The sequence below is a fragment of the Mustela nivalis genome (genome assembly GCF_964662115.1).
Source record: "Mustela nivalis genome assembly, chromosome: 11".
Taxonomy (NCBI): Eukaryota; Metazoa; Chordata; class Mammalia; order Carnivora; family Mustelidae; genus Mustela; species Mustela nivalis.
The window spans coordinates 32,544,503-32,565,823 of NC_139030.1; the positions used below are offsets into that span (position 1 = coordinate 32,544,503).

At 34.7% G+C, this 21,321-nt stretch overlaps 1 protein-coding gene across 2 annotated transcripts in view; it reads left to right on the forward strand.

Moving 5' to 3' along the window:
* Nucleotides 1-21,321, forward strand: part of ACVR2A (activin A receptor type 2A) — an 83,943-nt gene that overhangs the window by 33,526 nt on the left and 29,096 nt on the right. For both annotated transcript variants that reach the window (XM_082690886.1, XM_082690885.1), the window contains exons 3-5: nucleotides 16,849-17,056; nucleotides 18,861-18,970; nucleotides 19,168-19,322. In XM_082690886.1, coding sequence (XP_082547012.1) covers nucleotides 16,849-17,056; nucleotides 18,861-18,970; nucleotides 19,168-19,322 — 473 coding nt within the window. The remainder of the gene's footprint in view (nucleotides 1-16,848; nucleotides 17,057-18,860; nucleotides 18,971-19,167; nucleotides 19,323-21,321) is intronic.

A 21,321-nucleotide genomic window follows, 5' to 3' on the forward strand; every position in this document is an offset into this window, starting at 1 on the left:
AGGGGTAACAATAGTAGCATTATTATTAAAGTCTCTGTGTCTCTGAATTCCTTTGCTTTTCTGCTACACATCTTGATCTCAGACTTCTGTTCCAAGGGTTGATCTGAACCTAAACACTGGCCAGCTGTGACCTTTGTTTCTGGCTTTGGGAAAGCTTTTAACTTGGGAAAAAAGTGCCGTATATTAGAACATTTTTGAATCTTGTTTTATAGGTATAATTCAGTGGCTCATTAGTAAGTATTTTTGCCTTATGTTTAAATGTTTTACAAATACAGGCTGCGAATAGCCCCAATAATTGTTAGGGTTCTGTAGATCTTTGTTCTTTAGATGGTTATAAACATCTCTAGGAGGGAGAATGTTGAAGAAATGGTAAATTGCCATTCAAGGTGGGCTAACAGAATTCTTTTTCAAGATATTTAACTTACAGAACATAAGCACAGGTCTATCAACGTGTTCGCTCTCTTCCACTGTTGGATTTAAAAGTAAATCATTTGGTGTTTTCCAAGGTTTTCTGTCATACTCCTGAACAGAAAAAGTTCCTTTTACTATTAGCCTAAATGAACAGTTTTTCTGGTTTCATTAATGAGATGTAGGTGATGGCATATTAGAAAATAATCATTAACATAACAAAGACCAATCAGTTATTGGTTATTGTTGAAGTAACCATGGCTTCTTTTCAGTGTAAACATGACATTTCAAGTGAACATTATATTAGGGTGATAAAATACGTGTACTAAATGTAAGTAATAGGCTATACAGATGTTTATGTGAAAGCTTTCTGAAGGAGGCTTATTGTAACTTCTGTTTTGTTTTGCTGTAACTTTGATCCTTGATTAAAACTGTTAGTGATAAATTTATCATGCTCCCTTTTTTTATTCTTTGAAAGCCCTATTTCTTATCACTGACTGGTTAAACAGAGATATGTGAATACTTACAGTAAAAATTGATGCCTGTAGTATATATACTTTAATGCATTAAGTTGTGGAGGGGAAAACTCTATTGAGATACTATTAAAATAATTCTTTTGTGGTAATTAGCATAGAACAAAATTGTTATATTTGGGGCAGTATTAATATAGCAAGACTATTAAAATGTTGAAGAAAAAATTTTTTCCTTCAGTTTAAATGGTAAAGATTTAAGCTACATTTGGGAAGAAATGTTTTAAAATTGTAAATGTGAAGGATTTAGATTAAATATATTTTGTGATATTAAAAATGTGTTTATTAATCTAATTTTATTATCCTTGCTACTCCTCTTTTATAGCATCAGACAAGTCAGTGTCTTAAAACAACTTTGATAATTATTGAAAGATACTGGATAGATGTCTTTATCTTTAAAGGGGACAAATGTGACTTACAAATATAACTCTTCTAGTTTACTAATAACTAAGAGGCCAGTGACCAAACTAGAGCCAGATACTTACTTGATTTGTTTATCTGAAATTTTTGCTTAGCTTTCTTTGAGTTTAGGAGGAGGAGTGCATGTTTTGTATTATTGTGACTAGGGATTTTTGGAGAAAGGTTATTAGATTTAAGGGCTTTCCTTTGTCTCTTAGGAATCAAGTAGCAAATAAAGCTTTCTTTTTTAGAGGGATGGAGATGGCTATTAGAAATATCATAGAAAAATAGCTGAGTATTTTTATTTTTGAGATCAGTAGTTTGGTGGGAATGGAACATTTGATGGTAAATACATATTTTTTTTAAGACTTACTAAATATAATCAAACTGTTCTCAGTGGTTTGACAACTATTTCCAAATTAGAATTGATATTTTGCCCTGATCTGGTAACTTTTCTTCAAGTTTTTCAAGCATTTTTCAAAACATTTTCTTAATGTTTTACTGCACTCCATTATCTCAAACATTTAGGGGTCTGAAATGGGGAGGGAGTAGTAGAAGGAATGTGTCAAGGTCCGAAAGAGTTTGTTCTTTGTCTGGTATGAATTGAGGCTGAAGAGGAGCCAGATTGTGGAAGGCCAGAGAAGAAAGATTTGTTCAAGTTTTATTTTAGGGAATAGGGTGGTGGGAGACCATTGAATAGCATTAAGTTGGGCAAGTGACTTGATTTTATTTGCTTTAAAAAAGTTTCTGACTTCTGGATGAAGAACTCCCTTTGCCGAGATAGAAGTAGAAGCTGAGAAATCAGTTAGGGAAGCCATTGCTCCAGCCTAGGAAGAGATATTGGTAACTTGAGGTAATAACCTTGTTCCACCTCTTTTAAAAACTAGCTTAGATTTTCTTAAATTCTTTTGCTTGTAACTTAAATCTCTGACCCGATTTTGTTATTTTCTTTTAAAATTTTAGTTATCCATAAATACTCTTTTGACAAACTGGACAACATTATTTTATTGTTTTATTCAATTAGGGGTGCTAATATGAATAGATGGTTTCTTTATACTTAGTATGAATGCATTTATAGAGGGTTTATTTACTTTTTAAAATGTCCTTACTACCTAGCACTAAGGGGTTGATGTGGTTGCTTTGTAGTATCAAGCAGTGGTTAGTAGGGAGCACTTCTATATGCAAGTCAGGATATCTCACTTGATTTTTATATTTCCTTTAAAAAAAAAAAAAAGATTTATTTATTTTAGAGAGAGCGGTGGGGAGGGGCAGAGAGAGAGAGAGAGGAAGAGAAGCATACTCCCTGCTGAGCAGAGAGCCCAACATAGGGCTGGATATCAGAACCCTGAGAGCATGACCTGAGGCAAAATCAAGAGTTGGAGGCTTAACCGACTGAACCACCCAGACACCCTTATATTTCTTTATTCATCATTTTGTCTTGTCAATTCAGTTCCAAGACAAAGTCTACATTTTTAGAGGCATTAACGTGATTTTATTCCTTTAAATAAAATATGTTGATAAGGAAGCATACTTGAAGTTCCCTAGTCTTTGTGATCTTCTGATTAGTAATCTGTCCTGCCTTCCTACTTACCTTACTGGGGAAATTAGAATAAGCTTCAGTTGAAGTTTAGAAGTGTCTAAAGATATGTATGTTTCTCTCTTATTTTCTACTTTAGTGTCTGGTTTTAAAAATTCAGCCTCTCATTTTTTCTCTTCTTCCTAGGTTGAGATTAAAGACTTCTCAAATTTTGAAAATACTTTATTTTTCACTATTTCTGCTTAGTACCCAAAAGTCAAAGTGCCTGGCACCTATATGTCAGCACTATATATATTCGTTGGATGTAGAAGATGCTCTACCTGTGTGAAAGACATAATACTTAAGATTTCATGTAGCGTGTCTGCAAAATAGAGTTTAAAGTGTCCTTCAAGGGACAGAAGAGGTAAAAGGATTTTAATAAGAATTTTCTTGTTGGTGAAGGGGAAAACACTGGGCTCTTATATTTCCTGTTCCTTTTTTGATGGAAATCTTTCCCCAATAATGGAATAAGAAACCTATTTATATTGTTTAAAATGAGAAGAAAGCAGGTCTTTTCTTCTAAGTATTCCTCTCCTCCCTTTTTAATTAGGACATTGAGGTTTGAAAGTTTGCCAGACTTTCTTGGACTGTCCTGGAGAGGTAAATGTGGTCCCAAGTGCTGGTTAGTTGAATCAGAAATTTGGAGTTTTGTGATTTGCTGTTTTCTTGGTTCCTGTTATTCTGTGTATACTCTATGTATTCAGGAAATTGAAGTTCTTTGGTAATGGATGATAAAATCAATGCTTTATTTTAAATAACCAACGAAATATACCAATTTGAAGATTCTTCTTTTGGGAGAAACCATTGTAATGGGTGGCTTTAATTAGCAGTTTAGTAATCAAGTGCACGTTCGTGTCTCTTATTGAACAGTCCCTTTGTAGAGGATCTTCTATATTTAGAGAAGAGTTTAAGAAATGAGGTCCTTTGAAAGTTTTGCTAGTAAAGAAATGCACCTTTTTATATAGTTAAGTGAATCAAAAAAATGAGAAATTGTTCCGAATTTATTTAAAGAGAGCTGCTTGCTTCTTTCACAAAAGGAAATTCTACCATTACAAATGTGGTGATCTCTTTGGGGCTCTAAAACTTTATTTATATAGAGGCTTTTTAAGAAAGAGGTTTGAGAAATTGAGATTGAGGTTTTTCTTCAAATCTTGGTCTTTTTAAAAAATATATTTATTTAGAAAGAGTGCACACACGTGCAAGCAGGGGGAGGGGCAAAGGGAGAGAGAACATCCATGCTTGGCATGGAGCCTGACCTGAGGCTCAATCTCAGGGCCCTGAGCTCACAATCCTGTGCCAAAATCAAGAGTCAGATGCTTAACCGACTGAGCCATTCAGGTACCCCTTGGACTTTATTAACTATGGAGAACAAAACTGATGGTTACCAAAGGGGATGTGGGTGAGGCCATGGGTCAGATAGGTGATGGGGATTAAGGTGCACTTGTTAAGGTGCAGTCGTTAAGTTTGGAATTGTTGAATCGGTACATGGTACACCTGAAATTAATAAAAACTGTTAACTATATTGGAATTAAAATTTAAAAAATATTAAGAAAATCTGGGTCCTTACAAAGTAGGTGTATACTTATTTTGGAAGTATCTATATGGGAAAAATTAGTCACAAGTTAACAATGTTATAATACATTTTAGGTGATTATCTTAGTAATTTGTCAGGAATTAGTATTAGGAGCCCTTAAAAAAACCAGTAGTTAAATGTTGACTTAAAAGTACTTTTTACTCCTTACACACGCATTCACATACTGTGTCTGTCTGTTACCACATACGTTTAGATTTTTAATTTATTCCATAGTAGTTGTGTTTCTAGTTTATATTACTTGAGCAAGATGGACAGAATCTTGTAATATTTTGTCAAACTGATAGTACTAAGAGTATTAACAGGTAAGGCAAAAAAAAAAAAATCTGGGAAGAATGCTGAAAAGTATTTATGTTTCCCTTTAGAGGTGGTTGGTAGTAAGGAGGTGCTTACTTTTTTTTAACAAAAGATTGATAGGACTTAATATGTTTTTATTATGCAGAAATTTTATTTGAAAATTTATTCTCCTTCCTATTTCTAACCTGTTTATCAGAAGGCTTTTTGTGGATTTTTCTTCCTAGTCCTTAAAAACAGCCCAGGGCAACCAAATAGGGAAGGTGACTTGTCTTCCATGATGTGTGTTAATATAGAAAAGAAAGGATGCTGGAAGACCTATGCTGTCTTTATAGTTTCATAGAAACATTATTAAAATGAGTTTTGAAGTGGGACAAATTTTTATAACACACAAAAGTAATAAACAAGAATTTTAGATTTTTTTTCTTTTCTAATACTAGGAATCTTGGTTATAAATATGAAAAAAGCTGTTGATTTAAGGCTAGTTAGGTTGATTCTGTATCCATTGTTATTTAATGTCATAGTTTGTTTTCAGTCTGCATTCTTTTCCTTGAATAAAATTGTATTGCTAGTTAAAGCTACTCTAGTAAGTATTGCTAATTTTCTACACTTGATGATTTTAAACTGCCAGATATTACTTTAATGAAAACTTTGTGATGAGGTGGTTTTTCATTTTTGTTTTGTTTTGTTTTGTTTTCAATTTCTTATTCTTTATACTACCGGCTCCTCAAGGGTGATATTTCACATTACTTTCATAGCAGCTGAAATGAGCCATTTTTAGTCTTTTTTGCATCAGACAGAGTTTGATGATTTACTAAAAAGAAGGCTGCATCTTCATAAGAAAATAAAGCACTAAAAAACCTTAATATACATAGTGGCTTCTCACTGTAATTGAGATGTGTAGATTGTTTTTAGTAGGAACTGCTCTGTGTGTGTTTCCTTAATCTATTTTAAGAGCTCTGTTCTGATTTTGCGAATTTACCTTTTATCTCTTACTACTCTAAGTTTATGCCCGTTTTGGCTTTTGTACAATTTCTAAAAATAGCCCATTAATTCTGATAGGAGTCCTGGCCTCTAGCTGCAGTCACCGTGATCTCATCTGCCCTCACAAGATGAACATCTAATATCAGAAATTTATTTTACACAGCCTAGGTAATACTTGTATCTACTTGTACTTGTTTTGATGTAATTCATATTTCGAATGAGTGCCAGAGAACTGGGTAGGACTATTTTAATCTTGCATCCTGGGCATTTATAGATATCCCACACATTTTGTGGCTGTAGGCAAAAACACTTTGCTGTTGTGCTTCATCTTTGAAGATATCTTACTTACCCCTGAAAATATGTATCTTTCATGACAGTAGGAGTGAATATCAGGATGAGAGTTAGCAACAAAGAGAAATAAAGGGTAGATAGTATGAAAGCCAGCTCTGTTTTGTCAGATGCTAGAAGATAAACATTTAGAAACAGCCAACCCTCTACACGCAAATCACTTTTATAAACTAAATCACTTTTATCTTACTTTCTTACATGAAGAGGGACCAAAGAAGGGACTATGGAAAGCAAAAACTTGATCTCTGTCTTCTGATTTGCCAGTCCTTTTGATACTTGTGACTGTCTGGTCAGCACATGATAGACTATAGACCCTTGGTTTTTATTGGGTAATATTTTATTTATTAGTGTGGCTTACTGAGTTTCTTTCAAATCCAGCACACTTTAATATAGTCATTGTATTCAGATTAATCTTAGAAATATCACTTCTGTTCTTTTTCTTAATTCTGATGTCTTGCAGACCTGCCTTGATTATACCCAGTACTAAACAGTATGGAATGTGTACGTCTATTAAGAGCAGTGTTGTCAAACACTCTTGATTATTCACATCCCTCCTTACTTGGTCATTATCTCCCCTGCTTCTGTTCGCCATAGTTTTGTCTCTCCTTAATAATTTGCTTTAGTCCCACTTCCTCTGTAAAGTCTTTTTTCTTTTTTTTTTTTTTTTTGTGAATTGATTTTGTATACATTTATTGAGTTCCTGTATTGTTCCAAGCACTGGTGATACAGAACGGGTAACAGGGCTTATTCTAGAAAGCTCATAGGTTATCATCTCTAATTCCTACAGCATTTAACTGTAGCACTTATCTTGGTGTGTTAATTTATAGTACAAGCATATAGTCCATTTTTTTTCATCTGTAAATGCTCAGTATAAAGCATAGTTTTCTCTAAAAGATTATTCCTCAGAAGAAGAGTAATTTTATATTTGAATCCTTACAAAGTTTTTTGTATTTTGAGACTCTCTCAGTTTTATTTTGAATGAAAATAAAATGTTTGGAAAAGGCAGGCGAGCTTGAAATTATGCCGGTCAGTGCTCGATTAAATGTTTATGTCAGTTTCCTAAGGTAGAAGGGAATTAAGAGTTTAAACAAATTAATTACTCTTGGAGAAACTATTTTCAGAGGCTGTAAAAAAAAACAAACTTAAAACTCATTTTTAAAAGCAATATTATAAGTAGTTACTTTTTGAAGATCACAAAATACTCCTTTAGAACAGTGAAAAGAAAATCACTGCCTTAGTATTACGTGAATGGATATTATTGGCTTGGAAAAACATTTCCAGTGATAATATCCTATATGACTTTAAAACGTATTGCTTCTTAAGCAACTTAAATGGAAGTGAAGATGATTCATGTTTTGATAGTTTTTGATGACTCAAAAAGAATAATGAGGGTGCCTGGGTGGCTCAGTCACTAAGTGTCTGCCTTTGGCTCAGGTCATGATCCCAGGGTCCTGGGATCGAGCCCTGCCTTGGGCTTCCTGGTCAGTGGGAAGCCTGCTTCTCTCTCTCCTCTCCCCCTGGCTTGTGTTCCCTCTCTCACTGTCTCTCTCTGTCAAATACATAAATAAAATCTTTAAAAAAAAAAAAATGAGATGATACTTGTTGAGAGATGCATGTGAAATTTGAACAAAATTGTTTATAAAATTGTGCTTTGATTTTAAAATATTCATAAAACTTAATTCATTAAATTCATTAAAATAAGTATACATTGGACTATTTCATATAAATATACAAAGGTTTGTATACTTCCAGTTGGCCAAAATTTTAAAAATACCTTATTGGGGGGAATTGAGAAATCCTTCAACTTGAGGGTTGTATGCTACTCATTCAAGTTGCAGGTTTCTGGGTAGTTGGATGATTACCTAGAATAGGGAGAGACTGTTAAATAATACCTGCTGAACTAATAAAATGCTGTATATATTTACTTATTTTAGGGTTTTTTGGTGCCATGGGGTTGTACTATACTAGAATTTCCCAATTATTTGCTTATCTAAAATCATTCTTTTGTATAATGCTTTTGATACTATTCTGTTGTTTTTAATTTATACTATAAAATGTTTTGGATTAAAAGCATCATCAGTCTAATCTACCTGCTGTTGCTGATTCTCTTTGGATGTGTATTTTATCCCTAGAGTGGCAGGAAGCAATAATATGTGAAAGGGAAACAAGAATTGCTTATCAAGTTTTATTTATTATTTTTGAAACTTCATTAACCCTTCCTAGAGGACTAATTTGCCTATAGGAGGAAGCATGCCTATTTATACTGTATTCTCAATAATTTATTGATAGTTTCAGACACCATTAGAGAACTTTTTCAGAAGTGAGCCTCAGGCCACCGGGGTGGCTCAGTTTGTTAAGTGTCTGCCTTCGGCTTAGGTCATGATCCTGGAATGCCAGGACCCAGCCTCTGCCAGGCTCCCTGCTCAGTGAGGAGCCTGCTTCTCCCTCTGACCCTACCCCCTCTCATGCTCTCTCTCTCTCTCTCTCAAATAAATAAATCAATCTTAAAAAAAAGGGGGGGGGGAGGATTAGGAGTAGGAGGGGAAGGCAAAAAAAAAAAAAAAAAAGGAAGTGTCCCTCATATTTGTGAGATATCAAACAACTCTTTCTGTTTAATGTTGTTTGTATACATAGGAAAATTGTGACAGGGTGATACAAGTCACAGGACTGTGAAAAACATTGTCTTCTTAATCAGAAAAGAAATTAATGCAATTCTTAGTTGTTAAAGATGTTTAATTCCAGTTACCTGTTTGAAGCTGGGAAGCTGTAGTAGTTAGTGGGTTTTTTTATTCAGTTCTTATATTGCTTTTTTTACATTTTATCATTCATTAAATACTGATTGTATTTGGAGGGAAATTAAGATGGATAGTTTTAGACCCACAGTCATTCTGACATGTAAATGAATGTATATAGGCAATGATCAAAAACGGTAAGTAAATGTAAAGGAATACATTGTATGTTGGATTGCAAGTGGTGTACATTTTGGGGAAGGAGTAGTTCTTATTAAAGGACTTCTAGGATTTTGTTATATCTACCTTGAGAAAACATGAAAATTGTCACGTGAGATTTAGCCTAGGAGGCTTTTTTGCAAGAGCTGGACTTTCAGGAACTATTAAAATGATGGTAGATATAGATAGCAAAGGGGAGGGCATTTAAGAAATAGTTGCTTTAATCATTTCCCACTGCTGTAGCGCTATTTATCGAAAAGGCTTTCCCGGCTCTATAGAATTGCTTTTGTTCATTTGTCCAGAGTTAATCAGGCTTATCTGTGTAGATCTCTTTCTGGGTTTTCTCTGTGTTCCATTGATCTGTGTCTGTCCCACCTCTATTACCACTTGGTCATACTTCAGCTTTATGGTAAGAGTTAACATCAGTAAGCATGAATTCTCCCACTTTATTCTTTTTCAAAAATGTTTAGAATAAGTTCATTTATGTCTACAAGGAAATTTAATAGGATTTTGATATGAATTGGATTAAACCTATACATTATCATGGTATGTCTCTCCAAGAGTTAAAGTCTTTTTCTTTCGTCAACATTTAATTATTTTTACCACGTAGATTTTATACATTTTGTCAGATTATAGCTTAAGTATTTTATAATCTAAGGAGCAATGGTAACTGGTACTACATTTAAAAAAAAGACTTTATTTATTTGAGAGAGTGCGCTCAAATGCACACAGGTGTGCGTAAGATGGGGGAGGGACAGAGGGGGAAGAAGAGTGGGTAAAGGGAAAGAATCCTAAGCAGACTCTGCACTGATTGGGGAGCCTGATGCCGGGGTCGATCTCAGGACCCCAAGACCATGACCTGAGACAAAATCAAGAGCTAGAAGCTTAACTGACTGAGCTACCCAGGTGCCCCACTGGTATTATATTTTAAATTTCATGTCTACTGCTTCACTGTTAGTATATAGAAATGCAGTTTTTGTGTATTGATCTTATGTGCTGTGACCTTATTGAACTCATTCTGATATTTTGTTTGAAGATTCCTTGGGATTCTCTCCAAAGACAGTCATGCCATCTGCAAATAGAAATAGTTATATATTCTTTTTCATTTCATATGCCTTTAATTTCTTCTTGCCTTATTGCAATAGCTAGAATTTCAGTGGAGTGTTCAGAGTAGTGAACAGACATCATTACCTTGTTTTTGATCTTAGAGGGGAAGAATTTAGTCTTTTGCCATTATGATGTTAGCTGTTGGTGTTTTTGTAGGTGCTTTTTGTGAGTTTGAGGAAGTTCCCATCTATTCTTGGTGTACTCATAGATTGTGTGATTTTTGTTTTAGTTTCTTGATTTGGCAGATTGCATTGAGTTTTGAATATTGAACCAACCTTATATACCTGAAATAAATCCTACTTGGTGTTACTCAACTTTTGTATCAACATGGAAGGGACTGGATGAGATTATGCTGAGAGAAATAAATCAAGTAGAGAAAGTCAATTATCATACTTACTTGTGGAGCATAAGGAATAACATGGAGGACATTAGGAGAAGGAAAGGAAAAGTAAATTGGGGGAAATTGGAGGGGGGGATGAAGCATTAGAGACTGTGGACTCTGAGAAACAAACTGAGGGTTTGGGAAGGGAGTGGGTTAGGGGGTGGATGAGCCTGGAGCACTGCGTGTGGTGTATAAACAATGAATCTTGGAACACTGAGAAAATAAAATTAAAAAAATATATACTGTTGGATTCTGTTTGCTAAAATTTTGCTGAGGACTTTAACATCTAAGTTGATAAGAAATATTGGTCTGTATTTCTCTTGTTGTGCTTTGTTTTTGTTATCAAGGTAATAGTGGCCTCATAAGATCAGTTGAAATAGTCACTTCTTTTCTGTTTCTGGAAGAGAGTGTGTGAAATTAGTGTTGGTGTATCAGGTTAAAATTTACTACTTTAAAAAAATAAAATCCTCATTGTCCTCAGATGTAGTCACTTTAGGTGAAATCAGCTTTTTCATCATAGAAGGGGTACTTTAGATTTAAATAGGACTTTTACAGGGCTATTTTATGATTAGATGTTCTACCAAATTTCAGATCCAGTGTGCTGCCCCCCCCCCCTTTTTTTAAAGTGGCAGGAAAAATGGTACTAGTCATTAATGCATAAGTAGTACTTTGGAACTAGAACTATTATCTAAAGACTTAAGTGATTTACTATAACTAGGCTAAATGTGAATTAGGAAATGATGAAATTATTAATAATAATTACAAAATTATTATGGAAATTGATTCAGTTGTGGAAACAGGGTAATGAAAGTTTTGGTGATTTACTGAAGGCCACAGTTTGTGAACTAAATTCCAAATTCAGTTCACAGTCTATTAAGCCAGTGGTACTTAACTAGGGAGGAACATTTGATCACCTCTGGGTCTTTGTCAGAAAGAAAAAAACACATGTGTGTGTACTTGCACACACGCATGCATGCACGTGCACACACACTCACTCACTTTCTCTGGATATGTACCCCTCCTGTCGTAGACTTTTCAGTTACTCATTCCCAGTGCTAAAATGTCACTCAAACAGGAATTTGAGAAAACATAGGGGATTTTGTTTTACATAATTAGTTAAGAACCGTCATACTAAACCATGAACATATAACCTTTTATGTCTGTTTATTTCTTTTGAAAATAGTATGAATCTGGAATTACTTTGATAGAATAAACTTATGGGTAGAAATTTTAAGTTTCAGGAAATTTTAAATTGGAAGTTGCTGTAAAAAATTCACACATGTGGGGCGCCTGGGTGGCTCAGTGGATTAAGCCGCTGCCTTCGGCTCAGGTCATGATCTCAGGGTCCTGGGATCGGGTCCCACATCGAGCTCTCTGCTCGGCAGGGAGCCTGCTTCCCTCTCTCTCTCTCTCTGGCTGCCTCTCTGTCTACTTGTGCCTCTCTGTCAAATAAATAAATCTTTAAAAAAAAAAAAAAAATTCACACATGTAAGCAACTTTTGCCCTTTTTTTTAGAATTTCACCTTTTAAAAAAATTTTTATTTTTTAATTTTTTTTTAAAGATTTTATTTATTTATTTGAGAGAGAGAGAATGAGAGGGAGAGAGCATAAGTGAAGAAAGGTCAGCGGGAGAAGCAGACTCCCTGTCAAGCAGGGAGCCCGATGCTGGACTTGATTCCGGGACTCATGACCTGATCTGATGAGCCTGATCATGACCTGAGCTGAAGACAGTCACCCAACCAACTGAGCCACCCAGGTGCCCCTAGAATTTCACCTTTAAAGTCACAGTGCAAACTTAAGAACATAAAAATACGTGTAATTTTTATTTTTATAATTATCATATTATTTAGTGTTCAGTTAGCGATATGATGGAATAGAGACTGATTACAGAATCAGCTTGAGGAGGGGATGATGAGATTGCTACAATTTTCTATATAAGCAGTCTTCTTTCTGTCTCTGGAAAATATCCTTCAAATGACAGTCTAGATCTAGAAAACCATGCTGAAGTCTTGTTTGCCTTTAAAACTTAGTGAAGAAAGTTTTTTTTAAACAAGGAAATGGTCATTTATCTTTTCTCTAGAACGGAGGTGGCAGATACTAATTTCAAGACCCTTTTACTTCAGAATCCTTCTCCATATGCTACTCCAGGCAGCTACTGTTAGTTTATTGGAAGTGACAACAAAGACGAAATCTATTTGGCATTTCTGTTCTAGGCAGTATTTTATTTTATTTTTATCAGTTTTGTTTAGTTTAAATGGTATTATGTTGTTCCTGTGTTTCAGTGACATCTTTGGAAATTAAAAATGTTAGTGGGGTGTATTTTTAAAGTTTTTATTTATTTATTTGACAGAGAGAGAAATCACAAGTAGGCAGAGAGAGGCAGGCAGAGAGAGGGGGAAGCAGGCTTCCCGCTGAGCAGAGAGCCTGATGCGGGGCTCAATCCTAGGATCCTAAGATTGTGACCTGAGCTGAAGGCAGAGGCTTATCCCACTGAGCCACCCAGGTGCCCCTTGATAGTAGTTTTTAACACAAATTACACAAGTAGTAATTTATAGAGGCTTCGTCCCCAACAAAACAAATAAAACAAAAGGGAGGTTAGCTAGACTATTGGAATTAGGACATTGTTTTAAGAGATAGTTGACCGCATAGCCTGTGAACCAGATTTATAGCCTGTAAACTAAGAATGATCTTTACATGTTTAAATGGTTGAAAAAAAACCCAGTATTTTGTGACATGTAACAGTTACATGAAATTTCATTTTTAGTGTGTATAAGTAAAGTTTTACTGAAACATAACCATGCTCATTTATATACTGTCCTATGGATGCTTTTGTGCTATAATGGCAGAAGGGAGTAGTTGTGACAGAAACCAGGTGGTCTGCAAGGCCGAAAATATTTACCATCTGGCCCTTTATAGAAAAATTTATCATATGGTTTCACTTACTTGTGGAGCATAAGGATAACATGGAAGACATTGGGAGATGGAGAGGAGAAGTGAGTTGGGGGAAATCAGAGGGGGAGACAAAACACGAGAGACTGTGGACTCTGAGAAACAAACTGAGGGTTTTGGAGGAATGAGGGGTGGGGGGGGGGTTGGGTGAGCCTGGTGGTGGGTATTAGGGAGGGCACGTATTGCATGGAGCAGTGGGTGTGGTGCATGAACAATGAATTTTAGAACACTGAAAGAAAATTAAATTGAATTAAAAGAGAAAATGTTGGCTATACCTTGTTTTAAGATAATAATGTGACAGTGAATGATTGCTTTGGGGCTGTTTAGTAAAGGAGGGAACTTACTTTGCTGGTATTTTCAACAGGTTTTTGAAAAGGAGTAACTTAGAAAATAGCTATTTTTTTAATACAGGTAAATAGTACAAGCAGCCCCCCCCCCCTTTTTAATAGAATACAGAGAACATGGAGTTACTAGCCTTAGTTTATAATATGTCTACTCCTGCTTTTATTTCTTCCATAGTTGAAAGGAAGTACATCGCACTAATACTGCCACAGATTTTAGCAGCTTATAATTCCATCTGTGTACTAGGACATTGTATAGCAGCAACGATTTCTCACTCTTTTGGTCTCAACTTCTTTAAGACTTTTAAAAATTTAGAACCCCAGAGGTGTTTTTTTTTTTTTTTTTTTAAATAGGGGTTATATCTATCATCCTTATCACATTAGCAATTGACAGAATTTAAAAATATTTAACAGTAACAGTAATCCATTATATGTTCACAAAAGAACATTTGTGTGAAAAATATTTTCTAAAACAGAAAAATTAGTGAAATTTTTGCAGATCTCTCTCTTTTTTTTCTTTAAATTTTATTTATTTACTGGACAGAGAGATCACAAGGAGGCAGAGAGAGAGGAGGAAGCAGGCTCCCCGCTGAGCAGAGAGCCTGATGCGGGGCTCGATCCCAGCACCCTGGGATCATGACCTGAGCCGGAGGCAGAGGCTTTAACCCACTGAGCCACCCAGGTGCCCCTTGCAGATCTCTTTAATGACTGTATTGTGGAAGACAATTGGATTTTTTTTTTTTAAAGATTTTATTTATTTATTTGACAGACAGAGATTACAAGTAGGCAGAGAGGCAGGCAGAGAGAGAGGAGGAAGCAGGCTCCCTGCTGAGCGGAGAGCCCGATGTGGGACTCAATCCCAGGACCCTGGGATCATGACCTGAGCCGGAGGCAGAGGCTTTAACCCACTGAGCCACCCATGCGCCCTGACAATTGGATTCTTGTATCTCTTTCTCCATTAAGTCTCCTGGGATATGTTCTTTTGTTATGAAGGAAGTCTGGTCATGCACATATATATCGTTAGAAAAAATGTGTTTTTAGATGATTGTGGATGTTTTCTTTGATACTATACCAAAACTCAACAAGTGGTAGATTTTTTGCTTTTTGAGGGGAGGGGGGTTAGAGTTACTGAAGTATAATTTACATAGAATAAAATGGTTTTTTTTATAATATAATTCTGTCACTTTTGATTAACCCATAAGTCATATACCCTCTGACCACAGTTATGTAGAATATTTTGGTCCCTCTGAAAAATTTTCTCATGGCTTTATGTTATCAGTCCTCTCCCCTCGCTCCCAGCTTCTGGCAACATCTGATCAGATTTTTGTCTCCATAATTTCACTGTTTCCAGAATATCAGGGAGAAGGAATCACATATAGCATAATGTGTATCTGATTCATCCATGTTGTACAGCTGTCACTAGTTCATTTCTTTTTATTGTATAGATGTTTATCCACTTAGCAGTACTGGATACTGAGTTGTTCCCAGTTTTGGGTTGATTGTAAATAAAGCCATTCTAAGCATCATGTACAGATTTTTGCATGAACATATGCTTTTATTTCTTAGGTAAATGCCTAGGCATGCTATTGCTGTGTAGGTAGTATGGTAGGTGTATGTTTAACTATAAGAAGCTGTCAAACTGGCTTTCCAAAGTGGGTGGACCATTTTGCATTACAGCCACCAAATATGTGAAAGTCCCAGTTGCTTTACATATTTACCAACATTTGAGCTTGTTTTTGTTTTAGCCATTTTAATCAGTATTAGAATTTCAGTTTGTATTTCTCTAATGATTAATGATACTGAGAATCCTTTCATGTTAGTGTTTTCCATTCATATCTTTTCAGCAAAGCATGTTATTTTGAATCTTTTGCCCATATTTTTTTTTTTTTTTTAGAAATTACGTAGACCTAATTATTGGCACGTTTTATTATTCAGTATTTAAAGTTACATGTATTAACATATTCACTGATCTCATGAGAGATTTTTTTTTTTAAAGAGAGCATGCTCATGCATGCACATGCGAGTGGGAGTAGAATTGAGGGAGGGGCTGAGGGACAGGGGGAGAAAGAATCTTTTTTTTTTTTTTTTTAAGATTTTATTTATTTATTTCACAGATCACAAGTAGGCAGAGAGGCAGGCAGAGAGAGAGGAGAAAGCAGGCTCTCTGCAGAGCAGAGAGCCTGATGCGGGGCTTGATCCCAGGACCCTGGGATCATGACGTGAGCTGAAGGCAGAGGCTTTAACTTACTGAGCCACCCAGGCGCCCCGGGAGAAAGAATCTTAAGCAGACTCCATGCCCAGAGCAGAGCCCGAAGCAGGGCTTGATCTCATGACCCTGAGCTCATGACCTGACACAGTCAAGAGTCTGACATTTAACTGACTAAGGCACCCAGGCACCCCTCATGAGAGAATTCTTTAAGTGTTGGGAAAGTATGCAAATTTTCCAAAATTCTTTCTCTTAAAAGATCAAATTTTATCACTGGCATTGCATACTGTCCGTTGTTTTTCTTGAAGGTAATGGGTTTGGTTTGTTCATTTTTGAGAACATGTCTGTCAGATACCCAAGTCTGAATAACCATGGTTGGTTTAATTCGCAACTCAGTCATGCAGAGGCTTTTTCTTGATCAATCGTTGTACTTCAGTATGCAGTAGAAGTGCTTTTACTTAGTTTCTATTTTGTCATATAGGATATTGAAAAGAAATCTATTCAGGTCAAGATTTAATTAACAATTTTACTGCTTTTCATCAAGGACATTCTTAAATGAAATGAAACTGTCCTTTTTCAGAGAAATATTGTGATATATTTGATCATTTTCCATTATTATGTTTGTTACACTTCAAGTACAGAGATTGATGAAGAAACAAACCCATGTTACAACACTGGGAAGACAGAAAGTTACTGATGTTTTAGGCACATCTGAGCTCGGTATATGGGAGAGAATCTCTTAAGAGCAAATACAGCTAATATTAAGTTGTTTCATTATTTTATAGGTGCTATACTTGGTAGATCAGAAACTCAGGAGTGTATTTTCTATAATGCTAATTGGGAAAGAGATAAAACCAATCGAACTGGTGTTGAACCCTGTTACGGTGACAAAGATAAAAGGCGACATTGTTTTGCTACCTGGAAGAATATTTCTGGTTCCATTGAAATAGTGAAGCAAGGTTGTTGGCTGGATGATATCAACTGTTATGACAGGTAAGGAAACTTTTTCTTTTTTTATGAGAATGTCGAATAATCCTCCTCACTTTGCAGACTGAGCAACCCACATGCCCTGATAAGAAAGTAGATCTTAACAGTTCTTATCACAAGAAAAAAAATTTGTAACTGTGTATGATATTTAATGTTAACTAGTTTATTGTGATCATTTCACAGTATGTACAGATATGAAATGATATGATATGATATGAAAATACTATGTTGTATACCTGAAATTAATGTGGTATTATTTCAGCTTTATCTACAAAAAAAAAAAAATTAAAAAATTAAAAAAGTGGTAGGAAGAAAGTCTTTACCCAAATTACTTCTTATTAATTAGTTGAAACCGGGGATCCTTGTTCTTTTTGTGGTAAAAACTATTTGTCTCACCTGAAGAATAGTTAAAAGATTCAAGAAAGGTCAAAGTATGGAGGAAAAGACAATGATAAAAAGAAGAGTGAAATTGGATGGTGAAAAGTACTTTTTTAAATTAATTAAGCTAGGTACTTAATCATTTTTACTTCCTATAATTTGAGGAATGATTCTAAATATTAAACATTTAAATTTATACATTTTTATGACTTAAGATTTCACTTTCAGTTGTTTTTTACTTTCTACTAAATAGATATTGGTATAGATTTAATTTTAATCTTTGATTTTGTTAAAATAGTCTTCTCCCTGAAATTTCTTAAGCTTCCCATTTTAAATTCAACCTTATTATTCTAACAGCCATCACAAAAGTTTGCCGTGTATTTGTAAGATAGATCTTTAAATTCACCTGATGTTTATTAGCAGTGTTTAAAGGTTTGATTTTTTTTTTTTTTAATAGGTATAGCTGTGTCTTATTAGCAGCTGACTAGGGTTTGTTCTAGCAACTAAGTCCCTATTTCCTCAGCTCCCCAGTCAATCTAACTCATATCAGGTTTTGAGTTATTAGGTTCTGTATGTTGTTCCATGATGTTCTCTACTTGTTGGTTATCTTAACCCTGTTCATTTTTTTTAGCGCATTTAAATCTACTGCAAAAAATAACACTCTTCAATTCCCAAACCTAGCTTGGGTCTCTGATGTTGAGATAGGTTCTGCCATGAGAGGAACTTGCATCATTTTGTGTGTGTATATTTATATGTATATATGTATTTATGTGTACACACACACATAGTTTTATTTATAGTGTTCAGTTTTTGTATTCATGCAATGGGAAAGGTATATTTCCTGTAAAAGAAAGCACTCATAAACCAAATTTCTTCATTGGCTTTATGTTCCTTTTCATGCTTTTCTAATAATTAAAAAAAAAAAAAGATGATTGCCTTAGATTGATCGTTAAAAACCAAATTAAAGCAGTGGTCTCATGGAGCTCTTATGATTGCTATGGGAGCAGCTGGGTTTTTTTGTTTGTTTTGTTTTTTATGAAATTTAGTAACAGGATTACTGGAACGTTTTTGGCTTTTTAAAATTTAATTTTTTAAAAAAATTTATTTGACAGAGTGCAAGAGAGCATAAGCAGAACAACAGAGGGTGAGGGAGAAGAAGACTCCCCACTGAGCAGGGAGCCTGATGCAGGGCTTGATCCCAGGACTCTAGGATCATGACCTGAGCCGAAGGGCAGTCCTTTAACCAACTGAACCACCCAGGCGCCCCATTTTTGGCTTTTAAGAATTGATCACTGGTTATTAATAAAAATCTTGAAGTTGACTATGAATAACGTTTTCATTATTTTATCTCTGAGAAGAATTTTAGAAAAACACTCACTACAGATTCAGTTTAATGTTGATTTTAATTATTTCTCTTTTTGTTTGTTTATAGGACTGATTGTATAGAAAAAAAAGACAGCCCTGAAGTATATTTTTGTTGCTGTGAGGGCAATATGTGTAACGAAAGGTTTTCTTATTTTCCGGAGATGGAAGTCACACAGCGTAAGTTCACAGGGAAAACACATAGGTCTGTTCAACTAGTACACTGAAAACAAAGAATATTTGTGTTGATGTAATAATTTACTCCTACCTTCTCCTACTCTCATTTTTCTCCTCTAAGATTTGATACTATAATAAATACTTATTGTGCAATTTTATAGACCAAATCTTAATTGTTTTTTTCCTTCTATTTTCCACAGCGACTTCAAACCCAGTTACACCTAAGCCACCCTATTACAACATATTGCTGTATTCCTTGGTGCCACTTATGTTAATTGCGGGGATTGTTATTTGTGCATTTTGGGTGTATAGACATCATAAGATGGCCTATCCTCCTGTACTTGTTCCAACTCAAGTAAGTTATTTTCTTGTACTTTGTGCTGTTTTGAGTTGTATATTTTAAAGAAATATTACTGTGGGGAAACCCACTGGGTTATTATGAATAATTTTCTTTGGTGTTACTTTTTGAATGTTTATTGTTATGGCATCTATGGCTAAGTTTCCAAACTTATTAACTTGATATATCCTAAACTTCTCTCACTTAGGAGTTGAGGTAAAGTAGAGTAAAGGGTATTATGTTCTTTGGACAGTTTTATTGTCATTGTAGGACTTTCAGGTGTGAGATTCTCCCTGCTTTGTTTCTTGAGAAGTAATTGATGGTGGAGAAGGGGTGGTTATGATCACTTTCCCTTCTTTTCTTTCACATTCTTTCCCCTCTATTCTTTCTTCCATTCCTTAATTTTTGTGCCATTTTCAGGCTTCCCAGATATCCTTTGTTTATCCTATTTGCCAAATTATCCTTTTAACCATAGGGAGGGATTTAGTATGGTAATCAAGAAAGTGTGGAAAAGAGAGGTTTCACAGAGGCATTAGGAAAGTATATCCAAAAAATGTTTTAGGTAAGAGCTGCAGATGAGTAGTTTTTGTCATCATTTACTTTGGTAGTTCCAAGTGTTGTTTTGTTTTGTTTTTTTGTTTTTGTTTGGGGTTTTTTGGTTTTGTTTTGCTTTGCTGCAGCAGATCAAATGTGTACTGAAGACTAAAAGCTTTTTTTTTTTTTTTTTTTAAGACCAAAAACTTTTTTAATGCCCCTAATTCTCCCTCTCCTGACTCTGAATATACCTGAAAATGTGGTTGTAGTGGGTAATCAGATTAAATTCATGTTATTTTCCTCATTCTTCCTATCGTGTAGACAGTTGGCACTGGTACAGTGGTTTACAAGCTCTTTTAATATAAGTAGTTAATATTCTGCAGGCTGAGGAGAGGTGAAAACTGTAGTTATACTTTGAGACATCTTTAAACTCTAGTTTTTACCCTGTTTCTTTTAACTCTTAAGATCAGATTACCTTGGCCTTCTGGATCTCTTGGTTTAACTTTGTTTCTCTAATACCACTAGGATTAATGGTTAAAACATGATAGAAGAATGGTAGAGTCCTATAATTTAATGACCAAAACAACTTCTTCTCTGTAAGCTTTATTTACATAACATACTTCTTTCTCAGTACTTGCAGCAATCTGTTAGCATTAGATTAGTGATCCACGTAATCTTTGTAAGATGTGTATATGGAACCCAAAGGTAAAGTATCCTATTCAGTAAAGTAGGTAAACACAGTTTTGTACAGCTGAAATATTTTAACTTTTAAACATTAGTAATTAAATTGTAGATTTATTAAAAATTATCTGTGGAAGTGTTTTAAAAATAAAAATTTTAGTGCCTAATAAATATATGTAGTTTATTCCTAATAGCTGTAGACTCCCCCTTATCTTCTTTTGGTGTAACTATTTTTTCTTTTATTTCTGTATTTAGAAGAGAGAGTGTTTAGTAGTTAGAGTAGTGTCTGAATTTACCCTAGTTTGTTTTATGAAAGAAACAAACTGGAAACTAAATTTAAAAACAGATTTGTTGTTTTATAATAGAACTTTAGAAATAATAATGTATTCTTATAGATAATATTGGTATTTTTATAATGGCACAGAGATATGATTGGGCTTTTTTTAAAGGGCTCGGTATCCTATATATGAGGCCACTTTATTTAGAAATGCTAATTAATTCAAGGGTTTAGACTTTTAAAATGGGACGATGCAATTATTATTCATAAATAACTGAGAAATAGGAATCTTCAATGAATGTGCCATTTCTGTGGATTTTAGATATTTGCTGCCATGTTAATGTCATTGTACACATTTATTTAGCACTTGAATTGCTCTGTGGTAAATTTGCGTACATTGTATGAATTACTGAAAAATGAAAATTAGATTTAAAGTTTTGTGATGGAATGATCTAGAATGGTCAAGCTTTGTTAGGAAAAATATAAAGAATGCCCAACTAGGCTTTCTTTCTGTGATAAACTGTG